A 24,130-nucleotide genomic window follows, 5' to 3' on the forward strand; every position below is an offset into this window, starting at 1 on the left:
GGCAGCATGCAGAGGGGTCCAGGCAGCCTTCAGAACACGCAGGGCAGACCAAGGCTGCAGGTTTGCAGAGAGACTGTGTCCTGCCGAGCCTGGGCAGTGCTCCGCTGGGTGTCCTGATACCCACATGACCCCTGGCCTGTGCCGGGAACTTCAGGAGAGCCCCTCCTTCTGTGTCGGCTCTTACGTCCTCTCCTGAGAAAGCGTGCCATCATGCCCACCCGAGGGGAGATGCCCGAGGATTGTGTTTTCATGGAGAAGATGGCAAAGGGGGTTTGCATGCTGAGGGGCACTAAGTTGAAAATCTACTCTGTTCCTTCCAGCAGTATCCTTTTCTCTGCGTCTTTCCCCAGCTGGCCACTCAGTAAGATCATCTTTTCCTTGACTTCAGTGTACATCTTCATAACCATGTCTTGTAAAATCGTGGCTAATCCCAACGTTGGGTCATCTCAGGGTCTGTTTCTGTTAACTGCCTTCCTCTTGCCGATGGGTCCTGTTTTCCTCTCCTTACACGTCCAGTAATTTCTGGGTGTTTATTGGACTTTTTGGTTCATTCATGGTGGAGACTCTGACTTGTGTTGGATTCTGTTATCTTCCCTGGATAGCATTGAGTTTGGCTTCAGGAGGTGGTTGAATGCCTGGCTGGACGTTTGGGTTGTCTCTCCTTTTTGGCTCTTGGGAATAATGCTGCTCTGAAGGTCGTGTACAACTTTCTTTATAAACATGTTTTCATGTCTCATGGATGTTGGAGTTGCTGGGTCATTTGGTAACTCCACGTTTAACATTTTGAGGAACTGCCACTCTCTTTTCCGAAGTGGTTGCCCCCGTTTGTGTTCCCGGAAGCCGCGTTGTGGGTTCCTGTGTCTCCACAGGGTGTTGTGGGTGTTGCCGTCCTCGTGGGTGTGGCGTGGTGTAGCTGCTGTGTTGGTGTTTCCCTGATGACTGAGGGCGTTGAGCATCTTTTCCTGTACTTCTTGACCACTTGTATGTCCTGTTTGTATTTTCAGATCCTTGGCCCGTTTTTAATTTGGGTTATTCATGTTTCCTTAGAAAAAGTACTTTTTAAAAAAAATCAAAGTAATTGTAACAATTAAGGTTATTCGTTGATTCCGTAAATAGCGTTGACGCCTGTTATGTGGCAAGTACCATTCTAGCCACTGAACAAGTGTTGCTGGGTCCTGTAATGTTTCTTTTTGGTTTTTGTAATTTTTCTCCCAGAATCACAAAGCATTTGAGGTCATTTTAGAGGGAGGCATGGGGACCTGAGACATGGCTGTTTGCTGCGTGCCCCACTCCCCAGGCCGTGTGGGAGACGGCTACCAGCTCTATGGCCGGTTGTCCTTCAGGTAAAGAAAGCCTGTTCACACAGCTGCCCCGGGGCGTGTGCAGGGGATGAAAAGGAAGGAGTGTCTGACATGTCTTGCTAATTCAGATTGTATGCAAAATTGTAAATTGGAGAGCAACCTCTTGTCTTCTCACTTAGAAAGCTCCCTGAACCCTGGGGTCCCAGCCAGGGACCCCGTCTGCGCTCGCCCCTCCCCCAGTGGCTGGTGGAGGGCAGCTCCCCGCTGCCGAGATTGCATTTGGGGACACCTCCGTGTGCACCTGTGCCCTGCTCGCCTTCTCTGTCAGGGCCCGGAGCATCTGGGCTTTTCTCCCTCCCCGGGAACACAGGGGCAGCTCGGGTTTGGGGAGCACCAGCTGCATAGAAAGCTGAACTTCACGCTGGCGAGGAAACGAAAGAGGAAAGTATTTTTAACTTTTGGTTTTACATTTTTCATTACCAGTTTTGTGGACCATTTTTCACAGAGTAAAATTTGTAATTTAGACACATTTTCTCCTTCAGTGAAAGTTGTCAAATGACACATGGACTGAAAACAAAAGTAGATTAAAACACACTGGAGTATCCCTCCCTCGCCCGGTGTCAGTAACTTTCAGGGAAGTGGAGGGTGCTGAGTCGGCTCTGTGCGTTTTCTTCACAGAGGAGTAGCCAGTGAGCTCACAGTCGCTCTTCCTCCTCTCACTGTAGAGGGTCCAGAAGCTGAGTTGATGTGACCCACAACTTGTGATAAGGTGGCAGGCTGTCCCCAGCCTCCTGGCTCTGTCCCCCGCCCCATCACAGGCCGCCTGCCACCCCTGAGCAGGAGCGTCTGCTGTCGCTGATTTGACAGAGTTCCCACCCCTGAAAGGCTGGGCTTTGTGTTTTATTTGTAATCGTATGTATTTCTAAGAAAGAAATGCGACATGAAATCCCTTTATCCTCAAAATCCCCCATTTGGTAGGAGAATGCTAAGCCCTTTAGTGAGATGGCGGGGCCGAGCCGAGCTCCCGGCCCCCGCTGCCCCCATCCGGTCCTGCGGCCTGAGCCCTGGGAAGGGCTGGAGCCAAGGGGCACGCCTCCCTTCTTGCGAGCTGTCGACAGGATGGGTCTTTTTTTTTTTTAAGATTTTATTTTTCCTTTTTCTCCCCAAAGCCCCCGGTACATAGTTGTGTATTTTTAGTTGTGGGTCCTTCTAGTTTGTGGCATGTGGGACACCGCCTCAGCATGGCCTGATGAGCAGTGCCATGTCTGCACCCAGGATGTGAACCACCGAAACCCTGGGCCAGCGAAGCAGAGCGTGAGAACCTAACCACTCGGCCCCAGGGCCAGCCCCCTAGGATGGGTTGTTCTTGAGTCATTTTATGACGGCTGAGCACACAGCCTAGGGGTGGCCAGGTGCCACACGTCCATGCTCCTGTCGGTGTCACAGGCCCGAGTGGAAGCCGCAGCCCAACGCGTGGAGTCTGATGGTCCACATGCCAGTGGCGTAGAGCCTGCTCCTCCGTATCCCAGCTGGCAGTCACGTGCTTGCAGCCGCGTTAACCATGTCTGGCTCTGTGTGTGTCACCTGTTTCACAGGGGCAACAGGTCTGACCCCTGGGGCACCATGATGACCACAGCCCCTGGGCGCTGGGTTCCTGTGAGATGATGACTGGAATTAGAACTGGCGGCTCCGAGCCTCGAGGGGAGTGCCGAAGTGCTGGAAGCTGCGACCTGAGCAGCGTGCGGCTGGAGGGACTCCAACCATGGCCCATGGTTAGGGTCAGGGCCGTGGGTCTGGAGTCGGGCCTGGGTCGCAGGGAAGAGGAGTGAGGAGGTGGGCGTCGACCCGGCTGCTCCCTGCAGAGCTGCTGAGTGACTTTCTCCTGAGGGATTTGCTGTGATGAGAAAGTTCGACACCAGCCAGTTTGGCCGCGAATCTCCCTTCCCTGCGCCTCTGCTGATGAACAGAAGTTCTTATTTGCCGGTCGTGCTTCTGTTTGACTGTGATGTTGGGAAGAGGCCGGGTTGGAGGGGCAGACGCCGTGGGACTGCAGAGGGCCATGGGCCTCGGTCTCTGCGGGGAGCGCTGGGGCATGGGGAGGAAGACGCGAAGCCATCGGAGTCAGAAAGAGGTTGCAGAAAACCTCCCTCGTGAGCTCCGTAAGCGAGAGTGCAGGGCCTTGCAACAGAGGGAGGGGAGGTTCGGGGCTGCCTGCTTTGACATTTTATTTAGAATTTAAAAAAAATCAACTTGAGCCCCGCTGAAACCATTAAGGAGATTTTTGCCGGATTTTGATCGTGGGGTGTTTGTGTCCGCGTGTGTGTAATTAGCCCTGCAGAGATTAAACAGGGCAGAAGAGCAGATGCCCTTCCCCATCAAGGGCATGGTGTCCGGCAGAGGCCGGCCACGTGGCTGCAGGGTCTTGGGTGACTGCCATGGCCCAGCTGGGCGCCAGCCCCGCGTGCTCCGGCCTGAGCCCTCCTCCTCTGGTCTGTGTCCGCATCTCTTCACCCTTGCCCAGCCTTTCTCTGATCGTGCTCACTTCCCTTTTCAGAGGTGAGTACAGCTCAGCACAGATGGGCCCTGGAGGAGGAGGAGCGTGCACAGGGCCCTGGGCCGGAGCCGTGGCAGCAGCTCTCTGCTCGGCCAGGCTGGATTCCGGGGAGGCCTCCTCCTGGCTGTGCCGCGCATGGCGAGAGCACTCTGGTTTCTCTTCTCCTGCAAGGGCGCTGATCCCGTCACAGGGCCCCGCGCTCTTGGCCCCATCTATCCCCAAAGGCTCTGCGTGTGCACTTCAGGGGGTGTCACAGGCCGTGTGTGGGCTCAGAGGTTTCTCCCCTTAAAGTGACCCCCTCTCCACACTTGGTCCCCGAGCAGATCCACTCGGGGAGGTCCTCGTCTTGGATGGGGGGAGCTAGGCATGTTTCTGGAACCTTCTGTGTGGCAGTCTGCTTGTTCGTGTGGATGTATCAAGATGGGCTCATTTGTATATATTTTATACTTGGGGTTCTAACCCAGACCTGTGCTACTTATTTGCTCACATTGTTGCATCTTTGGCTCCTGTGTCCCTTTGACCGCGCCCCGTCCTGAGCACCTGCCTCCTTTCTGGCCCGCCTTGGGCATCTCCTGCCCGGCCCTGAACCAGCCGTTCCTCCAAGGGGCCCTGGTTCATTCGCTGGAGGACGGTCTGAGGAGCCAGGATCTGGGCGTAGTGGGCTACTTGCTTGCGGGCCCTCAGCCTACGGCACAGAGCCGTGTGTGTGCCGACACGGCCTCAGTGTTTCCGCCCCGGCCCTCTGTTCCTGTGCAGGAAGCTGACGTGAGCTGGTGCTGCCGTGTCTGACTCCAATCCGCACCCCTGAGTATTGTTTGCTAAAAAATGCCTTTCCCTGAGGGAGCGTGGGGGAAGGCCCAGGGCTGGGAAGTACTCACTGTGCAGGGAGGCGCCAGCGCCTGAGGGCTTGCTCGTTAGGACAGGCTCTTGATGCAGTTCAAAGCTATTTCTTAAGTGCTTACTGTATTCCGAGAACCCTGCTGGGTGCGAGGGGCCCACCGGGTGCAGGTCCAGGTGAGCGTGCTCTGGGGGGGATGGGTGTGACACAAGGGGACTGGCAGCCCCTGAGGACGGTGAGGAAGCCTCTCAAGGCTGTGCTGGCTCAGTGTGCTGGGCCCCCGCCCCACAGCCCCTTCTCCCCGGATGCGGATACGGGAGCTCCACCCGCCCTTGCCCTCTGGAGACCTCTCTCTGTGCTGGCAGACTTTGTCACTTAACGTTGGGCACTGAAGTTGTCCCTCAGAGTCTGCCTCACACTCACATTTTCTGAAGTGAGCGAGTGCACGCTGGGGTCGTTTTATGGAGGAAGAATGTCAGTCACAGTAAACGTAGCATTTTGCAAAGAAGGAAGCTGAAATCCAGAACAGAAACTGGAACCAGTTCGCTCTTTTGCACACGTGCGGAAAGCGTGGCAGAGGTGGGATGCAGCGGGATGTCAGCAGGCGTGTCGGGCCTGTCCGTGTGCTGGTGCCACAGTGACCCGCTGACCCGTCAGCAAAGGCCCCGCCTGCTGGGGTCGCCAGGAGTTCTCGCCGGGCCCCACCCAGCCCCACCTGGCTCGTGTCTGCACTGCAGACAGCCTTCCTTACCTGTGTGCAGGCCGCGGTGGATTGGCAAGAAAGCTGCAGTCATGTAATTTAGGGACAAAGCACACCAAGCGTCGACTTCGGTGGCCCACACGGATGGGCTCGGGCGGTGGGTGCTGGGGCTGGAGCCGCAGGCAGCTGTTGACGAGAGTCCACACGTGCCCGGCCGCACAGGCCCTGCGGGCGTCTCCAGGACCTGGACAGACGCTCGGGGAGTGTTCTCGATGGTGAGCAAGCTGTTACTCCCAGGGCTGGTTTTCTGTGCTTACTGGGCGGGAGTGAAGTCTGCAGTTTGGAGAGAAGTTTACATGTTGACGTGGTGCAAATTTTCCAGTTACCGAGGGTAGACCCCTTTCGAGAAAGAGAGGGAACGTGTGTCTCGGCAGCTGTGGGGACGGGGACACATGTCAGAGTCCTCGGGGAGACTGGGCCTCATCCTGTGTGCACTGGCACCCCTCGTCCCCCACGTCTCGGGCGAGGGCTCGGGGCGTCCCCGCACTGACCTCTCGTGTCCTTCTTGCAGCAGTCCTGCGTCAACTGTGGCCGGGAGGCCCTGAGCGAGTGCACCGGCTGCCACAAAGTCAACTACTGCTCCACCTTCTGCCAGCGCAAGGTAGCGTGCCCACGCCCTGCCACCCCTCTTGGTGTGAGAGGCCCCCTGGGTGCCTGGGTCTCCGGCCACCAGGCCTCCCTGCCGGCCAGGCTGTCCCTCCACGGAGGCACTGCCAACCCACAGCGTCCTGTCCCCCAGGCCTCGGCCTTCCCCGTGGCGTCTGCAGGCTTCTTTAGAGCCCTGCTGCAGCCGTGCGTGGTGTGTGCCGTGGCCATGCGAGGCCCCAGAGCTCTGTTCCCATCGGGAGGCCTGCTCCAATGGGGGTCCCTGCTCCCATGGGGGTCCCTGCTCTGCGGCGGCTGTAGCCCAGGGGCAGGGCCACTGCTCAAGGTGGCTTTTGACCTTGTCACGGTCAGTGCTTCCCAGCCCTGGACACCTCGTCCTAGATCGTGAAGTCACAGTGATGTTCACATGTGTCTCTGTTGCCATCATTCAGCCATCGATTCTAAGGAAATCAGAGGATTTTCTGAGTAGCACCCGCCAGTTCAGGTTATCGCTGCTCCCGCTGTTATTCAGAGACGGGCTGTGCAGGGAGCAGCCCCGCCTGTTCTCCCCTCTTCTTTGTGCCCATGTGAAATGTCCCAGTTAAAACGCCGTGTGCTGGGTGGATGGACAGTACACACCTAGTCATGGCCTCGCTGCGCGGCCTCCGCGAGGTGGACTTGCATCTGGACACGGCCTCTCCCCGGCCAGGGTGCCCCACGTGGTGGCTTCTTGAAGTGCCCTTCCATCCACAGAAACCCTCAGGAGGGCAGGTGTCGGCTGGGAGGGGGATGGAGGTGGCCGTCCAGGAGCAGTGTGTGGGCACGTGGCTCATCCCACCTCTGGAGTCTTCAGATGCCTGAGGGCCCCCCAGGGTGCCGTGTAGAGATGGACAACGAGCAACGAGCCTGTCCTCGCATCCTGCAGGACCCCGGGGGGCCTGCCTGCATTGGCACCCCAAGAGCTCTGCTGCCCCTAGGTGTGTCTCTTGGGGTGGGAGCTGCCCCCCGGGTTTGCTCTTAAGCCCTGGCCCGTCCCAGGTGCTGGAGATTTAGGACTCAGAGCCAGAAGTCTGCTTTCCCCTGAGGTTTCAGCTCCAGGCTCGTGCACCGAGAAGAGGGCGTCCACAGCCGCCTCGCTGCTCTCCGGGGCCATGACGAGTGCCAGGGCCGCGGAAGGAGGGGCTAAGATACAGTGGCAGCCGGGAGGGCAAGGCTCTGTGCTGGCCTGTGATCCGAGGGGTCGGCTCCTAGAGCTTCCCTGCATTTGAGCCATCACGGGAAGATTCGCGGGCTTGTTTCTTGATGGAATTGTTTCAGCCACATGACGTTTTCTCTGAGTGCAGCCTGCAGTCTGGGGACCTCTCTTCATGAAGGGGGCACGTCACACTGTTGCTCCAATCTTGTCGACAGACCTGTTTCTTCCCTTGATTAGTGAAGCTTTTGCTCTTTTCACATGCTGCTTGATAAAGACATATGCTCTGGGTTCTATTTACTTAAATTGATATAAAGTGAACTTCCAAAACGATTATTCTCATGTTGGATCCAAATGAGCACAAATGATCCAAGATGAACAGGATCTGAAAGACAGGAGGCCCAGCTGCTTGTGGTAAATGGTAAATGCTGACCTCACACCTCCCGGTCCCATCTGGTCTGGCTCCCTCGTTCTCTGCGCTCCTTAGAAGACTTGGAGAGGTGGTCAGGCTGCTTGTCTTGTCACAAGTTGGACAAGGACCATGACTTGTTTTGGGTTTTAATTTGCAGACTTCATTTTCTTTCCAAATCCCATATGAGGGGTGTGTGCACACGTGTGTGTTTTATATCTTCATTGAGGTATAATTTACATCCTATAAAATTCACCCATTTTAAGGATACAATTCCATGGTTTTTTAGTAAATTTGTAGTTGTGCAAACATCACAATTCAGCTTTAGAACTTTCCGTTACCATAAAAAGACCTCTGAGCTCCCCCGCAGCCCCTGGGAACCACGAATGTACTTCCTTTGTCCAGAGATCTGCCTTTTCTGGGTATTTCCTGTGCCGGGACTCTCACAGCCTGTGGGCTCTTGCATCTGGCTGCCTTCGCCCAGCGTGTTCTCGAGGTTTGTCCATGTTGGAGCAGGTGGCAGTGCTTCTTTCCTTTTTCTGGCTGCATGATCTTCCCCTGGGAGGGTGGACCACGTGTGCCTCCGTGCAGGTGACGGGCATCTGAGCTGTTTCTCCTCTCTGGTGACTGTGAGTAGTGCTGCTGTGAGCATTCACATAGAGGTTTTTGGGTGGATGTATGTTTTGTTTTGGCTGGATACCTAGAGTGGATTTGCTGGGTCATAGAGTAAACTAATGTTTAACTTTAATAAGAAACTTCCAGACTGTTTTCCAGAGTGGCTGCCCCCCGTTTTACTTTCCCACCAGCAGCAGATGGGGTCTCCCTGCTTCCTCGCCAACACGTGTTACTGTTTGTGTGAGGACAGCCGTCCCATGTGTGCAGCGATGCCACGGGGAGTTGTAATTTGCATTGCCTAGTGACAGATGATGTTGACTAATGATCTGTCCATGTGCTTAGTAGGCAGTTGAGTATCTTTTGGGGGGAAATGTCTATTCAAATCTTTCACCCATTTTTCAGTTGGATAGTTTCTCTTCTTATTGAGCATCAAGAGTTCTGTGCTCCTCTGTCAGGTACGTGGTTTGCAGATGTTTTCCCCCAGTCTGTGCCGTGTCTCTTTCTTTTCCTAATAGTGGTTGGTGTTTGCGGGACAGAAGTTTTTAGTTTTGTTGAAGTCCAGAGTTCATCAGAATTTTGTTTCATGGAGATCACACCGTGGTGTCAGAGCACTTTTGTGTAACTGAAGGTTAGGAAAATCTCCTGTTTTCTTCTAAAACATGTACACTTTTAGCTCTTATATTTAGGTTTATGATCCATTTTTGGTAAATTTCTGTGTATGGTGAGAAACGCCGTGGACTTGGCCCGGTGTGCGTGAAGTTTTACATACTGCATGGACGGACAGTCCCCTTTCAGGTAATTTTCAAGTTAAAGTTTCATTCTTTTGATATAATGATTTCAAATCTTAGTTTATTATTATACAAGTCAGGTACACTGACTGTAGAGAATTTGGAAAACATAGGCCCACAGACAAGGAGCTGGAGTTCTGCGATCCAGGAACCCCGTTGCTGTGGGAGGCACCCCAGTGTGTGTGTGTGTCCCGTCCCATCCTGTCTCTTCTGCCCGCCCTTGCCGTGTGTCTGGTGCACCTCTGTCCAGCCGTCTCCCTGCTGTCAGGCCTCCTCTGGAGGGAGGGGCGGCCCGTGTGGCAGCCCCATTGTCCCGCCTGTGCCGGGCTGATGGCGGCGCCTGCCTGGAGCGGGGCAGTGGGCGTGGGAGGAGCTGGGGTCTCCCTCAGCGCCCACACTGTCCCCCATCATCCTGTGAGCCACAGCCACCGACCGCCCCATGGACACGTGGCTGGCTCCAGCTCTGTTTCTTCTCCTTTGCAATGATAACATCAGTGTCAGCGCTTCTCTGCGTGGACGGTTCTTTCTTTGGGTGAGACCCCTGAAAGGGGACGGGCTCAGAGAATGACGTGTTTGGGCCGCTCGGTCTTTCAAGGCTCGTTAGCTGTTTGCCTTTTGAGCTGATCCCTTAGAAACGAGGGTGGGCAAGGCTGGGCTTGGCAGAGACCAGCGGGAGGGCCGGCCGCACAGCTCGCGCAGGCTGCAGCCTCAGCTGGAGGGTCCCACCTGGCCCTGCTCCCTGGGCAGATGTCACTCTGGCTGGGGCAGCAGCTCCCGGTAACGTGAATGTCCTTCCTTTCAGGACTGGAAAGATCACCAGCACATGTGCGGGCAGTCAGCGGCCGTCACCGTTCAGGCCGACGAAGTCCACGTCACTGAGAGCGTGATAGAGAAAGTCAACGTGTGAGAGCTTGCCGGGTCCCCTCTCCGCGGTGCCATGTACCTGTCGCAGGTGCAGGACCCCTTGAGGACTTTGGGGTTGTTGAGGAGAAGGTGAAGAAACTTGCTGGCCAAGTTATTAACAGACTTTGAGTGACCTGTCCCTTGGCAATGAACTCCTGCCGCCAGTAGCCCCGAGGAGCGCGGGGCCGCGTGGGACGGCGGCTCCTCTCGGTGCTCTTTTTTATCCCTTGGATCATGAGTGTCCGTCTCACCCACGGGTGTGTCGTGTTCTGAAACACTCGTGTACATACACGTGTCTGTCAATAAAGGGGATGTCCCCGCTCCGCCCGGACGGGGGTTCCACTCCCGCGTCCTCACGCCCGCAGGCCGGCGGCCTCAGGTTTCTTCCTTCTGTGGGTGCGGTTTGGAGGCTGCCACCCAGAGGCGCTGCCATGGGGGAACGGCGAGGCTGCCGTAGCGTCCTCCCCCGTGTCTGTCACCCGAGGAGCTGGAGCAGAGGTGCAAGCTCGAGGGTGGCACTGCTCCAGTCACTTGGGTCGCTCTGGCCCCACTGGGAAGGCTGAGCCACCCATCCAGTCTCTGAAGTGACATGGCATCTGGTCCTGCCGCCTCTGTGGCCAGTGTGGGGAGGTCCGTGTGTACCCCGAAGAAGTTCCATTCCTTCCCTCCGACACGAGAGCCCCAAGAACGCAGGCCCATTGGAGGGGAGGCCAGTCCTGCGTCCCCTCCCTGCGCTGACCTCAGTGGCCCCGCCCACCGGCTGGGGTGCTGGCCGGCAGCCTCCCTCCCCAGCCCCTGCCTGCGCCTGCTGACCTGGCCCAGCCGGGCAGGGGAGCCAGCCTGACTGTTAGCCGGGCCGGGGGCCTCAGGGGCCGTGGCCTGTGCCGAGCACCTCCTCGTCTGTGCCCTGTGCCCGGCCTATCCCAGGAGCTGGTCAAGGAGGACGAGGAGGTCAGCCAGGGGCCCACACCTGGGGACTCGCCACCAGCACGTTTGGGTGTCAGGCTCAGCTAGCTCGAGACCTGCCTGCCCTGCTAAGAGTGCTGCCGTGGAGCAGTCACCCACATTCTAGAAGCTTCCCTGGGTTTCCAGAAAAGCCCTCATGGCCCCAGAGCCCTGGCCCTGCGGTGGCCTTGTTTTCTCTGCGCTGAGGAGGCTCAGAGCCCCACCTGCCTTGGGGAGAAGGTGAGGGTTCGCCGCGGTGGGCGTGGAGGCCCGGTGTCGGGGCCAGTTTACAGACTTTGATTTTTTTTTTTCAAAGATTGGCCCTGAGCTAACAGCTGTTGCCAATCTTCCTCTTTATTTTTTTTTTCCTTCTTCTCCCCAAAGCCCTCTAGTACATAGTTGTACATTCTAGTTGTGGGTCCTTCTGGTTGTGCTATGTGGGACGCCGCCTCAGCATGGCCGGATGAGCAGTGCCAGATCCGCGCCCAGGATCCGAACTGGCAAACCCCAGGCGGCAGACAACCACTCGGCCACCGGGCGCCCCCAGACTTTGATTCTGATGCTCCTCTGAAGCGCTGTCTCCGTGAGCTGTGTGTCCTCCACGTTCATGCCACCATGGGCATGAAGGAATTCTCCCAGTCCTGCACCCTCCTTGGGCTCCTGCTTCCAGAAGGTTCTTCCAAGGCCGTAGTGCCCCAGAGACACTGTCTCTGGGATGAGCCGGGGGACGGCGGAGCCCTGACGGGAAAGGGTGTGCGCAGGAGCCTGGCTCCCGGGAGGGGTTAGGGGAGCGGGGGGCGGGCGGGGCCTTCTCCCCCAGAAGCCCCCTCTGTGGACTAAGCTGGGGTCTTCAGGTGTTTTACTTACATTAACAAGTTCTTGTGAGGTGCCTGCTGTCCTGGCGTTTGCTCTGCCGCCACCTCTCGGAGTCCAGGTGTGAGCCCTGGCTGGGAACGTGGGTAGCATGGCTGCACAGGGCCCCCGAGACCCCCTCCGGGCCCCTCCTCATGGTGCCCACAGAGTGACTGGCCATGGGGGCTTCTCAGCTGTGCTGGGGCAGAAGCCTCTGCGGTTGCTGGGCGTCCGACGGCAGGAGCGTGGGGACAGGAAGGGAGGGGCCGTCAGCATCGCAGGAGGGGCTGCGAAGGGACCTGCACCCCGAGGAGGACTCCCTCCACCCTGGAAACGCAGAGCATGTGGCTGAGGCCGGGGCGCGGCCCGCAGGGGAGGGCCACTGCCCAGCGTGGCGGGCGGCTCTGCACAGCCACCTCTGGGGACCGGGCTCTGGGAGCCGTGTGGCCTGGGGCCGGGCGGTGCTGGATGGGGATGGCTCGTCTCCCTTCTCGTCTTAGGATAGAAGCCCCAGGACTGCACGTCCCGGGGACAGTTTTCCAAGGGCAGCAGGCATTTCTAAGCCTGTGACGCTGCCTTGGTGTAGCGTCTGGAAATTTGCCCTCAGGGGCACCAAGGGTTTGTCAGCAGTCGTCAGCATTCTGTGTCAATGCTTCTGATGGCATCTCCTGCCGGCCGCTGCAGGGGACAGGCAAGGGGCCGGCTTCTGTGGGCCCGCGGTCAGCATGGGCCAGGCCGTGCGGGGCGCCGCAGGTCCTCCAGGCCGGGGTTCCAGAGAGCTGCAGGCAGGGCAGCCCTTGGCGGCGGGGGCCAGTGAGCGTGCCGGAACAGAAGGGGTGCCTCCTGGTCAACCGGGCTCTCTGCAGATCTGTACCTTGTCCCCCTGTGACCACATTGTTCTCCACGGCCACCTTGTCCTGTCCACCTGTCTCCCATGTTGACCTTGTCCCCAGTGTCCACTTTGTTTCCTGTGCACCTCGTCCCCCTCTGTGGGGCTGCAAGTGTCTGCCCACAGGTTGGCAGAGACAGTGTGGGGCCACCAGCAGCTCCCAGCCCACCCACGACTCAGCCCTGAGGGAGGTGCAGCTCACCGGCCTGGCCCTAACCCTCAGGAGCGTGGTCAGCCCTGTCCTCACATCTGGGTGATGAGAAGGAGCACACAGGATGGGGACGTGGCCTCACCCCCTGCAGACAGAGCCTGGATGGGTGGGCAGAGCCACAGGTGCCCACAGCTGGCTGCTGGGTGAGGTGCTGGGTGAGGTCCTTTTGGTGGTGGCAGCAGAAACTAGCTCCCACCGCCTGAAGTGGGCACATCGAGGACCTGCTCCGCGCTGGGCTGCAGCAGGCCCAGCAGGCACGTGTGGAGTGAGCATCAGAGATGGGCGAGGGCACGGGATGGCACGTGGAACTGGGGAGCAGAGCCAGGCGGCGGGCCGAGCAACCACTGCCCTCGGCCCCTCACTCCGACCCTGCCGTTGGCCTGACACGGCCCCAGTGCCCCGCTCCCTGGTCTTTACTTCAAGTCTGAGGTTCCCAGAGGCACCATCAGCCGGCTCGGGGCAGCTCCCCGGAACAGCCGGCTGGGCAGGGGCTCAGCTGTGCCACCTGGGGCCCCTCTGAGTGTTGGGGCTACTGCACTGTGTTGGGGGGAGACCCAGTGTGTCTGCTGCAGCCGTCCACACACTTCATGGGCAAGAAGGTGCCCGAAGCTCAAGCAGCAGCTGGAGCCAGGGTCCCACCCCGGTGCCCTCCCAACTCCCACTGCCTGTCAGACCCTGTGTGGGTGTGGGGACATAGCGCCCCTGTCAGCCCCCAGCCCAGCAGGAGACAGATGTGAATCATCGTTAGTCAGACGGTTCCCTGAGGACAAGTCTCTCCAAGGGGATGGGGACAGGCTGATCCTAGGAGGTGATAAGGGAGGCTTCTGGGAGGAGGTGGCAAAGAGCAGGAGAGGGTGAGCACCCAGAGGGGAAGGGGTGGCCCCCCCTCTCCACAGGATATTTTAACATGCCGAGGTCCTGCCTGGTGCCGTGGACCTCCGCCCATAATTTCTCACGTTCGGAAGAGGACTTAGCAGTTGGCAGCAGCTGCCTGTCACCAACAGCAGCCTCCCCACGGGAGCGCTCAGCCCGCAGCACTGGCGAGCGGAGATGAATTTCTCCTATGGCCCTGGGACTGGGAGAGCCAAGACGAAGTCTGGGGTGGGTTGGTCCTGGTTGGTGGGGCCAAGATCTGCCCCTGCTGCCCTAGGGTCGGGAGCCACACTGTGGGCGGGGGAGCTGGCAGCCCTAGCACACAGGGGCCTCCTGGGGGACTCTCCTGGCCTTGGGCCCTGCACCTCCTCCTGCTCCCGCGCCCTGGGCCTGGCCACATGGGCATTGCTGAGCAGAGTGTGACTGAGCGCCCTGGGGTCTACGCACAGAGCTCCCTCGAGGGGACTTGCCTCGGTGGGCCCACCCAGCACGCAGGCCCTTCTCCTCGGGGCTCTGGGCAACCTCTGGTCAGAAGCTGGCAGGCAGCTGTGCTCTGACTTCCTGGCAGCTGCCAAATGGTGGGCAGAACCAGCTCAGCTGTGTCTTGCAGGGACAATGGAACAGGCCACCTTGGCTGGTCCTTGGAGAAGCAGGGGTCAGTCTGGGTGAGGCCTGGCTGCTGACCTGCCCACTCTGGTTGTCTTCCCCTGGGAAGGGCCAGGCTCCCTCTGAGGATGAGCTGTCCACTCTCTCCCCTTGGGCCAAAGGGAAACAGCCCAGGGGACGGAGGGAGGAGGCTGCTGGCCCCGGAACGGCTGGTGGGGGCTGCAGCTGGCACCCAGGTATCAGGGGGCCCCCTGTCAGAGGAGGCTGTGAGCACAGGGACCGCGAGCTTCCAGGCAGGGGCGGCTGTGGTTCCCGATGCTTCTCTCCCTGGGCCGAGCTAAGCCAACCTCCCAAGGGCCTCCTGTGCTGCCCAGGGGCAGAGCCGGTCGCCCCCCCACCCCCGCAGCCGACTTCAGGGGATCTGTTCTCCAGGCCCCCCGTGGGGCAGCAGCTCCTCCTCCTCGCCCCCTCCCCCCACCCCCAGAAGCCCTCCCAGCGGGCGTAGAGGAAGGAATCTGCTGAATCAGTCTTGCCGGCCCGCCCCCTCCGCCCGCTGGCGTCTGGCCCGGTCCTCGCACAATGGCGCGGGGGGCGGGGAGGCGGGTGGCGCTCAGCAGCGGAGGCGCAGGGCCTTGCGGAAGACGTTGCGGAACTCGGCGTTGAAGACGGTGTAGATGACGGGGTTGAGGGCGCTATTGACGTAGCCCAGCCAGGTGACTGCGCTGACCAGCCGCGGGGACATCGCGCAGGTGGGACACAGTGCCCGCGTGATGTGCACGACGAAGAAGGGCGACCAGCACAGCAGGAAGACCCCTGGGGAGAAGCGGGGGTGAGCCAAGCGTCCCCCCCGCCGCCTCGGCGCTGCCTCCTCCTCCGCGCCGCACCCGGGCAGGCACCCACCGACCACCACAGGCAGGACCCTCATGGCCTTGCGCTCCCGGCCGGTGATCTTGGCGCGCCTCCTCCTGCGGGCCTGCAGCGGGGGCTCGGCCGGGATGGCGTGGAGGGGTGCGACGGCATCGGGGCACGGGATGGCATCGGGGGACGGGATGGCATCCGGGGACAGGATGGCGTCGGGGGGCGGGGTGGCGTCAGGGGGTGCAGTGGCGTCGGGGTACAGGATGGCGTCAGGGGGCGGGGTGGCGTCAGGGGGTGCGGTGGCGTCGGGGGGCGGGGTGGCGTCGGGGGCCGGGGTGACACTGGGGAGCTGGGTTGCGTCCGGGTGCGCACTGGCGTCGGAGAACGGGATGGCGTTGGGAGACGTGATGGCCCTGGGGAGCTGGGTTGCGTCTGGGGGCTGTGGCCCAGGGGGCGGGATGGCGTCGGGGGGCAGCGGGCCCCGGAGCGCGGTGGCGTCGGGGGCCGGAGGGCCCGGGCCGCTGGTCCGGTGCGGGGCACGGCCGTGCAGCTTGGCGCGGCGGGCAGCCTCCCAGCGCCGCAGGCCCCGGAAGGTGGCCCAGTAGAGCAGCAGCATGAGCGGGCAGGGCAGGAAGAAGGAGCACACGGATGAGTAGACCACGTAGTCGCGGTCCTCCAGGCGGCACACGGCGGGGTCGCGGCCGTGAGCGTCGTTGAGGCCGCACAGCACGGGCGCGGCCACCGCCGCCGACAGCAGCCACGTGGCGCCGATGAGCAGCAGCTGACGGCCGCCCCGGCTCTGGCGGTTGTAGCTCAAGGGCACGGCCACGGCCACGAACCTGCGGGGAGCGCGGTGAGGGCGGCGGGGAGAGGGGAGGGGGCCGGGGGGCGCGGCGCGCGGGCAGGGGCACGAAGCGGGGCGGTGGGCGGCCCACCTGTCCACGCTGATGGCGCACAGGTTGAAGATGGAGGCGGTGCACAGCATGACGTCCATGGCCATGAGCGCGTCGCAGAGGCCGGGGCTCAGCAGCCACACGCCGCCCTGGACCTGGGCCGCAAGGAGGTGGGGGGTGGGGTGGGCAGCAACAACAGACACAAGACAGGGGGGTGTTCCACCAGCCACGGCCAGGCCAGCAGCCCTCACCGCCACCCACAGGGCTCTCTGCCTTTCTGACCCCCACTATTTTGGGGAGCAGAGGCTGAATATCAGACAGAAAGGGAGCTGGAGTGAACCAGAGGCAGCTGTGCGCACTCTGCTCTGGCCCATGCACCTGGGCAGGCCTCCCCTGAACTGGGCGCCGAGCGATAATCCCTCCCCCACCCCCAGGTCTGCTTCGGTTAGAGCTGGGAAAGGCCGGAGGACTCTCATCTCTGATGACTGGGGCTCAGGTCCCTGGGGCAGGGGGACCCAGCTGCCGTGGAGCATGAAGCCCGTCGCCCTTGTTTCCTCGCCCGAATACAGCTAAGAATCAGCCTGTTAACCTGTCACTGCTCTGGGACTTTGGACCAGTCACTTCACTTCTGTTCCCTCATCTGTAAAATGAGGGTGATGACAGTACCCACATAATTGTCCTGAGGATAAATGAGTTAAAAAATATAAAGGCCTCGGCATGGGGCCCTGTGCTCCCACCAAGGGCAAAGGAGCAGACAGTCGCCCCCCCCCCCCCCCCCCCCTTCTAAATCCCCTCCCGCTGATTTGGGACGATTAGGAGCTTAAGAGCCATCACTGTGACGTCTGTCTGCAGCTCCAGGGGAGCGGCAGGTCATGCATGTCCTTGTCCTGCTGGCCTCTGCCCCAGCCCTGCGGGGAATCACAGTGCCCACCTTAGAAAAACCGAGCTTCCCCTCCCCGCCAGCCCACGACACTGTGTCCCCAACCGAGACCTAAGCAGCTTTCCTCGACCCAAACCGTGGAGCAGACAGGGCTGGCACCAGGGGAGACCCACCGAAGGGCCAGACCTGGTTGGGGGGTGGAGGCTCCTGGCTCTGGCTTCTCCCCTCACTCCAGCCACCCCTCCCCTCGGTTCCACAGTCTGGCCTGGGCCACCCCTCCCTCCAGCCGTGCTCACTGCCCCGCAGCTCCTGGCAGCTAGCGTCTCTCCAGCTGTGGGTCGAGTCTGTGCGTGAGTGAGGGTCTCCTTCCCTGGGGTGCACTGGTGTTCCTGGTGGCCTCGAACAGTGACATGTGTCTCTTTGCCCCAGGGGAAGCCAGGGGGGCTTAGCCTGAATCTGCCTGTCTGTCCAGCTGGCTCCCCTGGGGATCAGAACCCAGCTGAGGGGGTGGGGAGGCGACTGGACTGTCAAAGTCACCTGTTTCTGGGGTCTGTGCCTTGAAGGATAGAGGCATCTCTTGGGTAGCAGACGCCAAGACAGAGAGGGAGCAGAGAGGAGAGGGACAGAAGAGGGAGTGCAGACAGACAGACAGCAAAGCGGACAGATGGACTGTGAGATGGGGGGGAGTGGAGTTCGGGGAGACGGAGGCACCGGTCGTCCTGAGACCAGGCGCAGCGCCCCTGCAAACGCCTAGTTTGAGGTTCCTGAGAAGCCAAGTGGCCGGGGCGCGCTGTCCTTGGGGTGAAGTGGGACAGGGGATGAAGGAGCAGCTGAGGGGTGCGCGCGGTGGTGGACGCGGGCTCACCTCGGAGTAGACGAAGAGAGGCAGCACGAGCAGGGCGAGTAGGAGGTCGGCGGCCGCCAGGCTCACGATAAAGTAGTTGGTGGGAGTCTGCAGGGAGCGCTCAGCCGCCACGCTCACGCACACGAGCGAGTTCCCCGCGAGCACTGCGCCGATGAGCAGCACCCCCCCCGCCAACGCCGCCGCCGCCCCAGGGGTCCCCGCACCGCCGCCCGCACCCGGCCCGCGCCCCGCCAGCAGCGCGTCCGCGTCCGCGGCGGTGCGGTTCCCCATGGCGCACCCGCCCCCTGCGCCCCGGCGGGCGCTCAGCACCGCGGACAGTGCCCAGGGCGCGAACCCGGAGCCCCGCCCCTCGCGCACGCCCCAGCCGGGCCTTAGTCCCGCCCGATCCGCCCCCGCTCGGTGGGCCCCGGGGCGCTCCAAGGGGCTTTCTGGATTTGCCCATCTTGGACTTTTGCGCTCCGGGAGACGGAGAGGTGGACAAATGCAGCGGCTCGATAAGGTGCAAGTTGAGCGAGGTGATTGTCACGGGCAGGCCCAGGATAGCCCTGAGCCGCAGGGTTAGGGGGGACGTGCGGGTCTGCGCCCCAAGAAACCGACGGGGATGGAAAGTCGGCCGGATCATACATACTCCGAGGCGCACGGGCACCCGCGCTAGCGCCGTCCCGCCGGCCCCAGAGACCCCCGGGTCCCTGTATGCGCCCAAGCTGGGTGTCTCCTCCTCAGGGACGCTCCTGGAGGCGCCTCGAGGCGGAGATGGGCCACTTCTAACTCCATCCTATTCACGCCGCGTCGGGAGAACATCCTTCTCAGGGCGGTCCCACCAGAGGTGGGGAGTCCCGGCCCTGGCTCCCCCAGCAAGCCCCGGGCGCTCGGGCGCCTCCCCCTTGCGCCCCCTGATGATCGGTGGCTCGTGAGGCAGAAGCTCCCTGCGCTCCCTTCCCCCCTCCTACACCCCACCCGACGCAATCTCTCCCGCCCTGGCGCGTCCCCCGCAATGACTGCAGACCCCCGTCCTGGGCCCTGCACCCCATCCCCCAAAGAAGCCTCTCGTCCAGTACCCGGGACCATGCTCAGTCACCCTCTGCCGGCAGCCACTGCCCGACCCTCCGTCCTCCAGGACGGGCAGCTGAGTGGTCAGTCCCCATCGGAGCTCCATCACCTCGGAGCCTGTGACCCTGTGCAGGTCGTGCGCCGCCCTGAGCCGGGGAAGTGGTGCTTACCCCCCAGAGCGTTGAATGAGATAACACAGGAAAGGCTGGGGGGAGCGCTCATGGAGATCAGCAAATACTGTGGTTCTGCGTGTTCTTCAGACGCCAGTGTGACCCGAGCCACCTCCCTCTTCACAGAGAAAAGAAAAGCCCCAAATGAGAACCCTCTCACCCTGCACCCCCAGACCTGTGAACTCTCTAGGCCCCTCGCCCCTCACACTGACACACGAAGGTGGGAGCACGGAGGCTCTGGGGGGAGGGCCCCAGACCCGTGGAGGTAAGGCTCCTTCAGAGCAGGCCCACGGCACAGAGCTAGCCAGAGACGGACGGCTGTGCACGACAGAGGGGTCGGCCCGGACTGCCCTCCCTCAGATGGTGAAAGTGCACAGAAAGGACAAATATGGAAAGTGAATTACAGCTGGAATTTTCACTATGGACTCACTGAAATCGGGTGACACATGACCTAGAGCCTGTCACTAACGGGGCCGTGAAACAGGCCGTCCAACTCAGCGCTCTGGGGACCATCTGATGCACATCCCGGCCCCTCATTTTCCTGTCTGGCTCCCCCACCCTAGGAGGACCAGAAAACTCAGGATAGACCTGTAGCATAGAGCTGTTGCCGGGAATCAGGGGTCCTGATTTCAAAGGTGTCAGAGGACACAGGGGACCAGCTTGATGGGTGGATGGTGCGTGTGTTACAGGGAAAACAAGGACTCTGAGAAGACAGTGCCATGAGGATCCTCAAAGAGGCAGAATCCCATGAGGTCTGATGAAGGAAAGGTGTGTGCAGGATGGAGGTGTAGACGGGCATCTAGGTCCGAGTTGCATTCAATCACTTCCATGCAGATCAGTAGTGAACAGAGAAGAGTAAGTTTCTTCTCTCACAGGACAGACGTCCGAGGCAGGGGTGGCCCTGTGATCTCAGGTTGGGTGCCAAGTCGTGAGTCCCGCCTAGCCTCTGATCTGCTTGGAGTTCCCTCCTGGTCCCCAGATGTCTGCCACCATTAAGAGTGAAAAGGCAATCTAGACTGGGAAAGGATGTATGCAACATAGATCTCTGATAAAGGGTGCAGATCCAGAATACATAAAGAGCTCTGTCAAATCAACAAGAAAAGACAATCCAATTTTAACAAAGGCAAATGTCGTGAACAGGCACATTACAAAAGAGGGTATCCTAATGGTCCATAAGCATATGAGAAAGTGCTCACCATCATTAGCCATCAGGGAAATGACAATAAAAATCACAATGACATGCCATTGCACACGAAAATGGAAAAAAAAAAAAGTCAGATATGTGATTTGAGAATATTTTCTCCCTGACTGTAGCTTGTCTCTTGATTCTCCTAACAGCATATTTAATTTTTAATGTGTAAAGTATGCGTCGAAGTTCTTTATTTTTTCTTGCCTATGGATGGCCAATTAATTGTCTCAGCACCATTTGTTGAAAAGACTATTTTTTCTCCATTGAGTTGCCTTTGAACTTTTGTCAGAAATCAATCGCTCATATGTGTGTGGGACTATTTCTTGACTCTGTCTTCCGTTTCATTTTCTATGCATCTTTCCTTTCAGCAATAACACACAGTCTTGATTACTGTGGCTTTGAAATCACTGAATCTATACAATTGTTTTGGGTAAACTGACATCTTAACAATATTGAGTCTTGTAATCCATGAACATTGTATATCTCTCCATTTATTTAGATATTCTTTGATTTCCTTCATCAGTATTTTGTAGTTTTCAGCATACAGATCCTGCATATAGTTTTTAAGATTTATACCTAAGTATTTTGTGTTTTCTGGTACAATTGTAAATGGTACTTTTAAAAAATTTGGTTTCCAATTCTTCATTGCTCACATGTAGAAATAGTTTTTGTGTGTTGACCTTGTATCCTTTGATGTTGCTAAACTCACTATTAGTTCAAGCTGTTTTTGTTTGTTTGTTTCCTTCAGAATTTCTACACAGACAATTATCTTGCTCATGAACAGGGACAGTTTTATTTCTTCCTTTCCCAGCTGGATGACTTTCCTTCCTTCCTTCCTTCCTCTCTCTGTCTTTTGTTTCCCCTTATTTTACTGACTGAAACTTGAACACAATGTTGTTAAGAAATGGTGAAAACAGACATTCTGGCCTCGTTCTCAATCTTATGGGGAAAACCCTCAGTCTTTCACCATTAAGTATGGTGTTAGCTGTGGGTTTTGGTTCCTTATTGGGTTCAGGAAGTTCTCTTCTATTTGTAGTCTTCTGAGAGTTTTTAACATGCATAGATGTTGAATTCTGCGAGGTACTTTTACTGCATCTATTAAGATTGAGCATATGGTTCTTCTTTAGTCTGTTGATGAGGTGAATTACACTGTTGATTTTTGAATGCTGAGCCATGCATGGCATAGACCCCATTTGGCCATGGTGTATCACCCTTTTTATACATTGCTAGATTCAATTTGGTAACATTTGTCGAAGATTTTTGTGTCTATATTCATGAAAGATATTGGTCTGTGGTTTTCTCTGTTTATACTGTTTCTGTCTGTGTTTGGTACCAGAGTAATGCTGGTTTCATAAAATGCTCTGGGACGTGCTCCCTTCTCTTCTACTTTCTGTAATATATTGCATAGACTTGGTATTAATTCTTCCTTAAGGGTGGGAATAATTTGCCAGTGAACACATCTGGGACTGGAGCTTTCTTTGTTGGATGAGTTCTAACTATGAAGTCAATTTCTTTAATACATACAGGACTGTTCGGGCTATCTCTTTCTTGCTGGGTGCAGGTGGTAGTTTGTCTTCTGAGGAATTGGTCTATTTATTTTATGTTAGTTTTCAAATTTATGGGCCTAGAGTTGTTAATAACGTTTCCTTATCTTTCTTGTGTTTGTAAGGTCTCTGGCGACAATGATTCTTTCATCTTTTATATTTGTAAATTTGTCTTTCATTTTTACTTGGTCAGTCTTGCTGAAGGTTTATTAATTTCACTGATCTTTTCAAAGAACCAGGTTTTGGTTCCACTGACTTTTTTCTATAGTTTTTTTTTTTTTTGTATGTTTGTTTTCAATTTCGTTGATCTCTACTCTTATTTTTATTATTTCCTTCCTTCCGCTTGCTTTGTACTTAATTTTTCTTCCTTTTCCAGCTTCTTAAGGCCATTTATTTGAGATAGTTCTTCTTTTTTTTAACATAAACATTTAATTCTATAAATTTCCCTCTAAGATGCATCCCACAAATTCTTGTGTTTTCAATTATGTTTACTTCAAAATATTTTCTACTTTCTCTGAATCTTCTTCTGTGACCCATGGATTACTTAGAACATGGTGTTGAATTTCCAAATGTTTAGTGATTTTCCTGTTATCTTTCTCCTAGTTATTTCTAGTTTGATTCTATTATGGTGAGGGAAAAAAATGCTTTGTAGACCTCAATTCTTTTAAATTTGTTAAGGTTTGTTTTATGGCTCAGAATATAATCTATCTTGATAAATGTTCCACGTGCACTTGAACAGAATGTGTCTTCTGCTGTTATTGGGTGGAGAGTCCTATAAAAGTCAGTTCGGTCAGTAAGGTGCTGTTCAGGTCTTCTGTGTCCCTGCCAATCTTCTGTCTGTTTGATTAATTCCTGAGAGAGGAGTAGTGAAGTCTCTTAAGTATAATGGTGGGTTTTTCTATTTCTCCTATCAGTTTTTGCCTTGTGTATTTGATGATTTGTCCCAAGGTGTCCACACATTTAGAATTGTGGCCACCAAGGGCTCAGAGTCAGGGCTGACAATAAAGGGACTTGAGGGAATTTGGGGTGTGACAGAACTGGTTGTGGTTACAAAGTTGAATACATTTTTCAAAACTCATAGAACTGTAAATCAGAAAGAGTTACCATCATTAGTAACCATAAAGAGTAACCATAAAAGGGGTGACATTAGAATGTGTGGCCCCAATTTGCAAGCAAAGGCTTTACTGATGCTCAGTAAAGGATGATGAAGCCAGGGTGGCTCATCCTGGGAGAAGGATGTCCTACTTCTGTCCAGAACCTGGCCAGTGAAAGTTGGGATGTGCGACCTCTGAGGCTGTGCTGGTCCTGCATGGCCACTCCATCCTCATGGACCCGTGAGGACATCTGTAACCCTCCAGAACAGGACAGGAGCTGGATCTGTGGGACCACATCACCCTAGGGGTGACCCTTGGGCAGGATTGAAGCTAGTTTTGTAACCATTTGCTGCAGAGTTTTATGGGATGCTTGAAGCATTTAAGAGAATGTTGTTTATTTGGTTTGCAAGAGTCGTTCAAAAGTTTAAGAATCTCTCCTTAATCAATAGAATGAGTAGACAGAACATCAGCATATATCCAGAGACTCTGAACAAACCAGCAACCAAGTGATATATCTGACATTTACAGACCACTCCATCCAACGACGTGGATACATATTCTCTTCAAATGGATACGGAACATTCACCAAGATGGACTGTACTCTGCATCATAAAAGAAAGCTGAACAAATTTTTAAAAGAATGAAATTCATACAAAGTATGTTCTCTGACCACAAAGGAATTAAACTAGAAATAGTAACAGAAAGATAACAGGACATTTCTAAAAAATTTAGAAATTAAACAACACAATTCTAAGTAACCCAAGGTCAAAGAAGAAATCTCAAGAGAAATTAGAAAATATTTTGAGGGGCCAGCCCCGTGGCCGAGTGGTTGAGTTCGCGCGCTCCACTTTGGTGGCCTGGGGTTTTGCCAGTTAGGATCCTGGGCCAGACATGGCACTGCTCATCAGGCCATGCTGAGGTGGCATCCCACATGCCACAACTAGAAGGACCCACAACTGAAATATACAACCATGTAACAGGGGGCTTTGGGGAGAAAATGGAAAAATAAAATCTTTAGAAAAAAAATTTTAAATTGAAGGAAAATGAAAATACATCATATCAAAATTTGTGGGATGGAGCTAAAGCAGTGCTTAGAGGAAAATTCATAGCATTAACTATTTAATTTGAAAAGAAGAAAGGTCTCAAGTCCAGGTAAAACACTGGTTAACAATCTGAAGAAGAAAACCACAGGATCGTATTGATTGATGCAGAAAAAAACACTTGACAAAATCCAACATTCATTCATGAGAAAAGTGCTCAGCAATC

The 24,130-nt window shown here is 56.6% G+C and overlaps 2 protein-coding genes across 11 annotated transcripts in view; one reads left to right on the forward strand and one right to left on the reverse strand.

Annotated features, from left to right (window-relative positions):
- Positions 1-10,297, forward strand: part of DEAF1 (DEAF1 transcription factor) — a 29,984-nt gene extending 19,687 nt beyond the window's left edge. For 2 of the 10 annotated variants that reach the window (XR_006885775.1, XR_006885778.1), the window contains 3 exons: positions 5,965-6,054; positions 8,045-9,049; positions 9,845-10,297. Coding sequence is in view for 4 of the 10 variants with exons in the window: in XM_046643533.1 (XP_046499489.1) it covers positions 5,965-6,054; positions 8,045-8,135; positions 8,770-8,876 (288 nt within the window). In the remaining 6 variants the exon portion in view is untranslated. Of the gene's footprint in view, positions 1-5,964; positions 6,055-8,044; positions 9,050-9,844 lie in introns of those variants that run through there. The other 8 variants (XR_006885777.1, XR_006885780.1, XM_046643535.1 and 5 more) reach the window with 6 other exon arrangements.
- Positions 10,298-14,224: 3,927 nt separating this feature from the next.
- DRD4 (dopamine receptor D4) lies at positions 14,225-18,087 on the reverse strand. The gene is made up of 4 exons (XM_046644543.1): positions 17,818-18,087; positions 16,115-16,227; positions 15,222-16,018; positions 14,225-15,134 (listed from the first exon to the last, which is right to left on the reverse strand). Exons 1-4 carry the CDS (start codon positions 18,085-18,087, stop codon positions 14,932-14,934), a joined length of 1,383 nt encoding a protein of 460 aa, XP_046500499.1. The 3' UTR covers positions 14,225-14,931.
- Between the last annotated feature and the right edge of the window lie 6,043 nt (positions 18,088-24,130).

This window comes from Equus quagga, chromosome 17 (genome assembly GCF_021613505.1).
Source record: "Equus quagga isolate Etosha38 chromosome 17, UCLA_HA_Equagga_1.0, whole genome shotgun sequence".
Taxonomy (NCBI): Eukaryota; Metazoa; Chordata; class Mammalia; order Perissodactyla; family Equidae; genus Equus; species Equus quagga.

Bases quoted from the DNA above. Each gene is read 5' to 3' on its own strand.
- DRD4 (XM_046644543.1), bottom strand. From the start codon at position 18,087: ATGGGGAACCGCACCGCCGCGGACGCGGACGCGCTGCTGGCGGGGCGC. The intron at 16,228-17,817 runs GTGAGCCCGCGT...CTTGCGGCCCAG, and splicing joins CTCTCTTCGTCTACTCCGAG to GTCCAGGGCGGCGTGTGGCT. The intron at 15,135-15,221 runs GTGGGTGCCTGC...GCTTCTCCCCAG, and splicing joins GGTCCTGCCTGTGGTGGTCG to GGGTCTTCCTGCTGTGCTGG.